This window comes from Hypanus sabinus, chromosome 19 (assembly GCF_030144855.1).
Source record: "Hypanus sabinus isolate sHypSab1 chromosome 19, sHypSab1.hap1, whole genome shotgun sequence".
NCBI lineage: Eukaryota > Metazoa > Chordata > Chondrichthyes > Myliobatiformes > Dasyatidae > Hypanus > Hypanus sabinus.
The window spans coordinates 37,186,805-37,197,262 of NC_082724.1; the positions used below are offsets into that span (position 1 = coordinate 37,186,805).

A 10,458-nucleotide genomic window follows, 5' to 3' on the forward strand; every position below is an offset into this window, starting at 1 on the left:
GGAAACTCAGTCCTCTGTCTCACTGCTTCATTATTGTGCATTTCCTCTGGTGCTGTGTGGGTTTTGCACATTCTCCCTGGGTTCCTCCTGGATGATCTGGTTTTCTTCCTCATGCCAAAGATCTGATGGAAGGCCAATTAGCTATAGTAAATGGCCCCCAGTGAAGGTAAATGACAAAATAATCAATACCAGTGGAGGGGGGAGGAGCTTATAATCTGCAGGGATACATGGAAAGAAGAAAAGTTATCAGTGCAGCTGCTCTGCGGCAAGCTGGCATTGATTTCATAGGCCAAATGTTTCCCACTCCATCCTGTTAAGTAAATGCACATATAAGTTGATTTTAACAGAATTGTATAGTTGTTAAGACAGAAAAGGAGACTGCTTAGTCGTGGAGTCTATGGCCTACTTACATTACAAAATTCCCCTGCTCTTTCTTTGTTATTCTAACAATCATTCTGCCTTTAGTCCCCTTTCAGTGGTTAATTAGACATTTACTTACACTAGGGGTCTTTTACAACAGCGGTTAATCCACCCTCCTATTCTCCTTTGGAAACACTGATTTCCGCTATTTACATTCAGTGAAACTTGGTTCAAAAAATTGTCATATCTCCCTTGGTAGCTTTTGCTCTGGATTTAAAATAATGTGAAGATCTTGACCATCATGTTCACTTTCAAAAATATTTTATTACTATCGTACAGTCTTGCTTGCGTGCACTTGTACCTCAAAACAGTTCTTCCCTTCCCCTCATCCCGTACAAATGCGATTAAGGTGATATAATTAATTCTTAGAACCATAATTTACTATTGTTTCAATACTTTATGATGGAAGCATTCATTTGTATAGTCTTTCAGTCAATGATCTTTCGTCTAGTTCCGATGAACGTTCATTGACTTGAAACGTTAATTCTGGTTCTCACTCCACAGATGCTGCCTGATGCTGTTTCAGCACACACCCCCTCCACCCTTTCACTTTTCACGTAATCGCAATCGTTGTACAAGTATGTGTAGTTGTACTAGCGCCTGATGGGTAAATATTTCAAAATCGTCAACTATGGGATTAGCTTCCAAGTTTTGTTTCCCGGTTAGAATCTTTGGGGGTTTCCGTGGTTGGTTTCCTGTGCAGCCCGCCTCCCGACAGGATCAGAGCTATAACGAACGTGTCCATAGGGGGTGCATGTGTATCAACCACATGAAGGGAGATCTCAAGCAGAGGAGAGTCATAGCTGCTTGCAAGTTGGCGTTGAATAGGCAGGTTTTGTCCAGTTGTTTGTGTGAGAGCCACCAGGGTAACTGTACTTATCTTCAATCCTCCTCTCCATTTGTTTCTACTACGGTTTTGGTGTCTGCTGTAAAACCTAAAAAAAACACGAGTTTGTCGCAACAACATAAAATGGATCCTTTGTTGCATAATTCTTTTTGTACTCCGAGAGAGGACAGTGCCAAAAGACTGAACACGAAAAGATGGGCATTGATCATTTTTGTTCCGGCATGCTCAATGCGATCCTGCCCTCCCCCACCCTTCCCGTTGGATACAAGCAGACTAGTAACGGCATTGTAACTGCTATTAAGCTATCTTTGTGAAAGTGCAGTGAACATTTGTTGCTTTGTATATACGTGTTCATTATTATCAGGGTTTGCTTAAGAAAATATGCAGCAGGAAAAGATTTGTGAGGGAACACTCCCTTCATTTGTGCAATTCACGCATGAGCGATTGTGATTTATTGTGAGTACAGATCAAATCCGTTGGGTTTCTAATGATCTCATCAACAACAAAAAAAGGTTCTCTATTGGAACTGATATTAATGATCACTGCTATCATCTCGGAATAGATTTACTCGTACAGTACAGGAAATAAAGGGGATAATAGTCGTTTCCTTGTGCTTATAAATACGGGCTAGTGCCACTCACACCGGGGTTCGGTAACAGAAAGACAGCAGCACGGAAGACTGAGCCTGTTTTGCCGGGGGGAGTAGGGGAGGGAGGGGAAGGTGGGGGATGATATTCTTGTACAGTGCAGCAGGGAACTTGCGCAGTTGGAGAGGAAGGACTGGATTTTTCTCCATGCAAGAGAAAGCTCGGAGCCTGTGCTGGCCAGATGGCGGGGCGAGGGATTTAACCAGCTCAAAACAAAAGGATTGAGATTTTATAAGTATATATTTTAAAAGGCTGGGAAAAAAACTGTCACCTTCTGCGCAGGCTCACTTTAACCCCAAAGACATTCTGTTAGCACTCACCGGAAGTTCAGCTCCCTGCCACGGCTGGAGAAGAAGAGGTATTATTATTTATTAGTATTTTTTTTACCTAGCCCGGGGATTGTATGTGCTTGTGTTGCGGGTGTTATGTCGCTCGTTTGACAACGTCCTTTGAAGCGGCGGCAATTGCTGTACTGGGGGTGGGGGGGAGTACAAGAGAGCCGAGGTTGCTTTCCCTATTGAGTCAGACAGTTAAACGAATGTCTCCTGTTCCTATTTCAGAAATGATTGGTCTTCAGGGTGGATAGAAACAAAAAAAACCCCACAAAAACCATTCGTTTAAGGAAGACTGTCTTCCCCCACACCCTTTCCCGTTTCCATCCTCTCCCCTCCCCACCGCAACGGTGGTTACACAATGAGGATTAAAAGGAACTTTGTGGTTCGTGGGGTCTGCCCTTTCCGATGGAAATGGAGACACTGATCTGTTGACGGCGAGGATCGAGGCTGCCCCATTCTCATGCTCGCCTCGATGGCGAACGCCAGTGAGCTAGAAGAGACGAATAGCTCTCTTCAGAATTACGCCATCACCGCCTCGGCCGTCAAGCTGGCTTCCCTGGGTTTGATCATCTGCATCAGCCTGACCGGCAACCTGCTGCTCTCCTTCCTGCTCTTCAAAGAGCCAAGCTTGCACCGGGCTCCCTACTACTTTCTCCTGGACCTCTGCCTGGCCGACATCGTGCGCTCGCTGCTCTGCTTCCCGTTCGTCATGATCTCCATCAGTAGCGGCTCGGCTTGGACCTACAGCCTGCTCAGCTGCAAGATCATCGCCTTCGCCGCCGTCCTCTTCTGTTTCCACGCCGCCTTCATGATGTTCTGCATCAGCATTACCCGTTACATGGCCATCGCCCACCACCGCTTCTACTCCAAACGAATGACGGTGTGGACTTGTGTGGCGGTCATCTGCATGGTGTGGACCCTGTCGGTCGCCATGGCCTTCCCGCCAGTTTTCGACGTGGGCACCTACAAGTTCATCCGTGAGGAGGAGCAGTGCATCTTCGAGCACCGCTACGTGAAGGCCAACGACACCCTGGGCTTCATGCTGATGCTGGCGGTTATCATCGCCGCCACACACATGGTCTACGTCAAGCTCATCTTTTTCGTATACGACCACCGCAAGATGAAACCCGCTCAGTTGATCCCGGCCATCAGCCAAAATTGGACGTTTCACGGGCCGGGCGCCACAGGCCAGGCGGCCGCCAACTGGATCGCTGGCTTCGGCAGAGGACCCACACCCCCGACCCTGGTGGGCATCCGGCAGACCACGCACAACCAGAACAAGAGACTGCTGGTCTTAGATGAGTTCAAAATGGAAAAGCGAATAGGCAGGATGTTCTACATCATAACCGTACTCTTCCTGCTGCTGTGGTCGCCATATATTGTCGCATGTTATCTGCGGGTCTTTGTCAAAGCCAGTACCATCCCCCAAGTCTACCTGACCGCTGCAGTGTGGATGACATTTGCCCAGGCGGGGGTCAATCCGATTTTGTGCTTTATCTTCAACAAAGAGCTGAGGATTTGCTTCAGAACCCACTTCCCTTGTTTTCAAAGCACACAGACGCCCAGGGAAGCTTACTGCGTTATTTAAAATACATTTAAATAGTAGGAAGACACCGTCTTTTAAAAAGAAAATCCGCAAGGGAACTCATAATAATGTATGTGCAGGCGTTTGGCGGATTAATCTTTGTCACAGAACAGTCAACTGCACTGGTTTCTGTTTACATTTAAGAAGTGCGAGACACTGAGTCAAGTATTTTGAGGACAAGCCAATCTCTCTGGAATACGAATTCATGGAGGCCACTTTATATCAGAATCTCTCACGTTGACTCCACGTTGGACCCAGTTTGATACAAATTTTACTGATTGCTTAAAAACGTATTGATCAGGGAATTCAAACACAATTAAGCAATCCGAATCTCAGAGTGTTTTACAATAAATGAAATATATTTGTTCCTAGTTGTGCTGCGCTTTATACAGGGCAGTGAATTATTAATAACATCCAGAAGAGGAAAAAAGCAAACTGGAGTGTAAAAATTGTATAAATCATAATTTCAGTGACACTTTTCACCCTTCCCACTGCAATTTAAGAACTTTGTATGATTGTACTTTCCTTTTGATATTTTCTTAGCTTGTTTCTCTGCATTGTAATATACTGAAAAATGTTTTGACCTTTAAACATTACTTTTTGCAATTTCATATCTTAATGTGCATTTGTCTTTGAAAAACAAATGTCAATTTTACATTTCTCTAGCTGAATGTAAATAAGTCTTGTAGTGTTAGCTGTAGTTATTGTCTTACAAAATTATCAGTTAGTAAGTTATACTGTACTCTTCATTTGATTGAATCAAGAAAGTAGCTCTTTTTCTCTTGTACATTTCCACTGTTTTTACTTGAAAATAAATTTATTAAGCAGAAGGGTAGTTTTCTCTTCACAATGAAAAATCAAATTAATGGATCTCATTTAATGTACTTTGGGTGTTTTGGTGAGAGTAGCAGTCGATTGCAGGAAAGGATATTTAAGTGGACTAGGTGAATGAGGTGCAAAGTCTCCTTATTGATATGTAAAGATTGACAGTTGTGAATAATCATGCAAGTTGTTGAAAGAAGGGCAAATCCAAGAACCTATTGAACAATACATGAAATTAAAACAAAAATCACTTTTACAGTTGCATATGTTTTATTAACATTGGTTTAAATAAATGGTGGAATGGGTTGAGGGCTGAATGGCCTAATCTTTTTCCTATATTTCTTTCAAATAGCTTAGAAACTGGCCAAGTTGCTGAAATGTAACTAAATCTCCATCAGCTGCCAAACTATTATGCAACAAATGATATCCAAAAATTACCTACAGATACCAAGTAAATGCTGCCAAAATATAGCTAATTTGTAAATCTTGTTGCTGGCATTGGATTGAAAATGCTTAACTGGACAAATTATTGAATCAGCATTCTACTAATGTTCCCAACACAAGGGACAACAGCCTTTGATATAAATGTGTTTTACTTAATTGAGGTGTACAACCTGCAAACCCACAGTGTAGCAATCCTAAATGATACAACTCTGTCCCCTAAGTTAGTGCAATTAATTCACTTTCATTTTGTTAATGTGAAAATGAAAAGTAATTTTTCAAAATGAAAACAAATTTGGCATGTTGGAACCCTGTCACAATGTTGAAAAAAATAAAGGTTATGAAATACATTTTTAAGAATATTGGAGACCTTTTATTATCCATCCAATTTACTACTTAAATTAAAAATTTTAAAGTGGGTTATGCCATTGTGATGGTTTAGTGAGTCAAATACATCTAAAAACAGCCAATAAAGAATGTAACTGCGTAAACAAATCACAAAAATCAGACTGACTTTGAAACTTAGAAAATCTTTAGTTGTGTTTGATAATTAGGTTAAGTTTCATTGTGACAATCTGAAGTGCTTCAATCTATATGATGCAACTTGGTTTTATTGCTATATAAAATTTGTTGCAATAAAACCAATCCAAAGGAAGAATTAATAGTTTAATGTTTATTTTTATTTATTTCAATATACAAATTCTGTCGTACGATATGGATTAGCCAACCTAACTCTTATTTCACATGCTGAATGCTCTATAGATTCGAACTGAAATAAAATAAAATAATTATTTTATTAATGATGTAGAATTTAAGGAAATCTGTTGAATTCGTGAGTGAATTATAGATGCCTTCCTCCCATAAGGGATCAGTTATATTTCACATTTATCAATTGAAGGATGGTATGGTTAAATAGTCATTGAATAAATACTTTCAATGAGGACAATTACAAACATGTGAGGAGATTTATTAATGTTTTCCATGATTATGTCAAATAGTTTTCACATTCCTCAAGATTGTTTGACAATGAAACAGAGAATGCACTAAAACATTTAAAAAGACATGAATTAGTGGTCTGAAGATGGAGTAATCTCAGGTGATTATAAATTTCAGAGTATTTGTGGTTGAAATATTAACAAAAACAAAGATATGTCATTCTAATGATTAAGGGACAGATCCTCCAGTGTTGGTATAAGATTCAGCTTAAAATGAAGTATTTTTCTGCAAAGTGCATTGGCTGACATTTTATATGAAGAAGATCTCAGTAATCTGCAGAGTAAATGTACAGTAATTTTCAAACTAAATTTTAGTTTTCAGTGTACTTGGGGGACAGTGAAAGACCATTATTTGTTCTCTAAAATGACCAGAATCTGAATCCAGATCCATCTAGCAGTCTTTCTTTTCTGACTGCAGTATTTCTGTCTGAGATGACTGGGTTTTTCATTGTGGGGGTGGGGCATTACTAAATGTAAAACTGACAGCATTGTTCAGTACTGGCTGGTTCTAGCAGGAAGACCGCAAGACATTTTGGCACAGAAAATGAAAAAAAATGTGATGGTGGTAAATTTATAATCTGTGCAATGTATCTTTCAAAGAAAGAGGGCCAGGTGAATTTAAAACCCTTTCATCATAACTTCTCATTGAAGAATCAATTGGGAGCTTGGTCAAAAAAGATTAATTACATTTGACTTGCTTATACCATTTTCACAATAAGCAGATGAAATTGTATTACCAACTAATAATGTGAGTTAACTTTCCTTCAAATTATGAAAGAAATCATACAACATAACCATAAACTAACTTTTTGATCTTTGCATATGATGTTTCAAATTGGTAATATATTAAATACATTGGGAGGGTGTAATGTATTAAAGTAAAATTAACTGAATTTTGCCAAGACAGAACAGTATTCTAAAATAATGTAGCATCATCTGGATTTTACTTAACTACTGTTAGATATCAAGCAAATAAAATTGTCCTCTACAGAGTTTAAAGGTTAGGTTACAAGCTTTAAATAACTTCTGGGGAAGAAATTAATAGTTTTAGCAATTATTCTTGAACATTGGCTTAGCACAGTTAATTGCTTTACTTTCTTCTTGGATGCTCATATGAGCTGCCTGGGACATTGAAGTAAAGCATCTCCATCTGTGGATGATATATCTGTCCCCTCTGGGTCTTCTGTCTTTCTTAGGAGATCCATCTTACATGGCAGTAGCTACTTTTAGAGTAGAGCTGATGAAATTCCTCTTCTCTTTTTGAATGAATCTGAGTCAATATAACTATTTCTTCAGTGGCACCAAAGCAGTCAGCTCTCTGATCTGGATTAAAAGCAGAGAGAAAGAAAATAGATGAAACAATCTTGCAAAATTTTGTTTCTATCTATTGCACTCACAAATATAATCTTTAATGCCTTTTGTTTTTGTAAAAGTAAGCTTAGATCACCTTCCATTCCATTCCAGTGAAGCTGAGTGAAACCAATTAGTTTAAAGATGAACGTCCAAGTGCATCACCTTAAAACAGATGCTTGTTTAGTTAAGTATAAAAAAAATGCTTATTTTCTGCATCTTCCCCCTTCCTTTCCAGTTATGATGAAGAGCCTCGGCCTGAAATGTCAACTTTATTTATTTCCGTAGATGCTGTCTGACCTGCTGAGTTCCTCCAGCAACTTGTTCATGTTGTTCCAGAATTCCAGCATCTGCAGAATCTCTTGTGTTTACTTATTTAGAATTTATTTTTCTCCCAATCAAAGTGCAGTAATTGTGTTCACTGACTTGTAATATCCTGTTAATTCTCAACCCTTCATAACAAGGAAAGTGAATCCTATTGATATCCTTCAGTCATTCTGACATTAGCTATCTTTAATGCATTGACCTATGTTAGGACCCCAAACTCCCATTATGAAATATGTTTTTCCTACGATATAATTTTGATGTGTTGCTGTTCCTTATGTTTTCGTAGAGTTGAAATGGGTTGTTAAAAATCTCACTTTATGTATCTTCTTTAGTATATCATGAAATTAGTACAAAATGTTTTGAATGACCATGCTTGGGTTGATTGACTTAATGTTAAATCTGATGAATTAGCATTTTTGTTCAACTTGCAAAGGAACGGCCAAAAAGGAATCATGATGATAGAGAATTGAGAAGGTTATTTCTATTTGGTCCAAATAAATGCATTATACCATCAATATTTCATTCTAATGTATATGTCCAAACAGAGCTTCTCCAGTTCTTTCCATAAAGTTACAGGAGTACAGGAGATTGAAGATCCATGCTCAAAGGTTCAGAAACACAGCTTGTTCCCTTCAATCATCGGTTTTCAGAATGGTCCATGAACACTGCCTCATTATTCCATTTTCTTTTTGCACTATTTACTTACTTTTGTAATTCATGGATTTTTACACTCTTTACACTGTACTACTGCAAAACAACAAATTTCAAGTCATGTGTCAGTCTTAGAGAATCTAATTCTACTTTGCAGTCCTAAATTTTGTTGGAAATTCATCTTTACAGATGAATTTCAATTAAGTTATCAATAGAGAAATATCAAAACAAATGGAAATATTACAATTATCATTTTGCAGTAAGAAATTACGTTGTCCTAAGTGATCAATTTTTGTAAGGAGTAGTTGAATAATTTTATAGCATGGCTGTACCAATATGTTAAAAACAAACACTTAATTACATAAAGCCAACTTTTGTTAAAACCTTTTGTTATTCATCCTATAAAACAGTCAAAAAGTCTTGGTGTTCTACCCAGAATATTGGTTATGTGTACTTTGAATGAGGCGCAAGTGTTCATTTAGCATTATTTTGAAGAACAAATATAATTGAATGACATTGTGCCTTTCATGACCTCAGAACTTCCCAAAGCAGTGAAATAATTTTAAAATATTATTTCTGGTATAAAATACTGAATAGAGCAGCCAATGTGTACAAAGCAAGTTCCTGCAAATGCTATGGAGTAATGACACAGCTAATCCTTTTTGATAGAAAAATGGCAGGATTTTCCCCAATGCCTTGGATACTACTAAAATACCAATCAAGCAAATGATATCGAATATTTGGAACTGATTGCTGCATTTCTTAAATAGAAGTCACTCTTTTTTGGTTGATGACTGACAACACTTTCTGAAGTTCAAGATTATCAGAGCTGCCTCATAAAGGATACATTTTTATCTGTGTTTCTTTCTGTAATCATAAATGTAGATTATAATGTAGATTATTAACATTGTAGATTCTATGCAAAGGATCCTATAAAGTAATTTATGGAAGTACATATATGTCACCATATACGATCTCGAGATTCATTTTCTTGTAGGCAATTACAGTTAGAATGGAGAAATACAACATATTCAATGAAAAACTATGTATTAACAAAGACTGACAATCAAATAAATAAGTAAATAAATAATATGGAGAATATGAATTGTAGAGTCCTTGAAAGTGAGTCCATAGGTTGTGAATCAGTTCAGAATTCAAATGTGAAGTTGTTCACACTGGATGAGGAGCCTGATAGTTGAATGGTAAGAAGTGTTCCTGATCCTGGTGGTGTGTGACCTAAGACTCCTGTACCTTCTTCCTGATGGCAGCAGCAAGAAGAGAGCATGCCCTGGGTGGTGGGATTGCTTGATGAGAGATGCCACTTTCTTGTGGCAGTGCTCCTTGTAGATGTGCTCAATGATGGGGAGGTACCTGTGGTGGACTGGGCTGTGCCCGCTGCTTTTTGTGGATTCTTCCAGTCTTGGGCATTGATGCTTCCATACAAGACCATAGTGTAACTATTCAGGATATACTTCACTGTACATCTGTTAAAAACTTTGCCGAAGTTTTAGATGGCATACCAAGTCTGCGCAACCTTCTAAGAAAGTAGAGGTGCTATTGTGCTTTCTTTGTGATGGTAGTCACATGCTGGTCCCAGGACACATCCTCTGATAGGATAACACCAAGGAATTTAAAGTTCCCTCTGCTCACCATTGTGTTTATTATGTAAATTTATTATTATTCTCTCAGTCTATGTGAGTTTTCCTCCAGTTTTGTACTTATTTTCATTGTATCTTAGATTCCAAAATTATAAGTGAAGTTTACATCTGGCACAACTCCAGGCAAGCTCTTTGGGTTTTATATGGCCTATTCCAGGTTCTCATGATGCAAATCAATTAACTGATAATAACTTAGTATACGGCAGATGAAAGCTAATTTATATTTTGAACATTCTAGCATGGTTCTTACATCTTGCAAATACATTAAAAAATTAAGAGAGTTAACTAGATTTGTTTAACTGCTGTTGGGGAGGGGTTTGGATACAATATGATATGTCCCCTTCTGCTTTAGTTGTATCCAGTTCCAGATTGAGTAAAGT

General features: G+C 38.3%; 1 protein-coding gene across 1 annotated transcript; it reads left to right on the forward strand.

The window, feature by feature from the left end:
- The first annotated feature begins 1,580 nt into the window (after positions 1-1,580).
- Positions 1,581-9,411, forward strand: gpr27 (G protein-coupled receptor 27). The gene is made up of 2 exons (XM_059944329.1): positions 1,581-2,272; positions 2,475-9,411. The coding sequence occupies exon 2, from the start codon at positions 2,710-2,712 to the stop codon at positions 3,835-3,837; it is 1,128 nt and encodes a 375-aa protein (XP_059800312.1). The 5' UTR covers positions 1,581-2,272; positions 2,475-2,709; the 3' UTR covers positions 3,838-9,411.
- Positions 9,412-10,458: the final 1,047 nt, after the last annotated feature.

Excerpts from the sequence above, each read along its gene's own strand:
- gpr27 (XM_059944329.1), top strand. The coding sequence starts at position 2,710 with ATGCTCGCCTCGATGGCGAACGCCAGTGAGCTAGAAGAGACGAATAGC.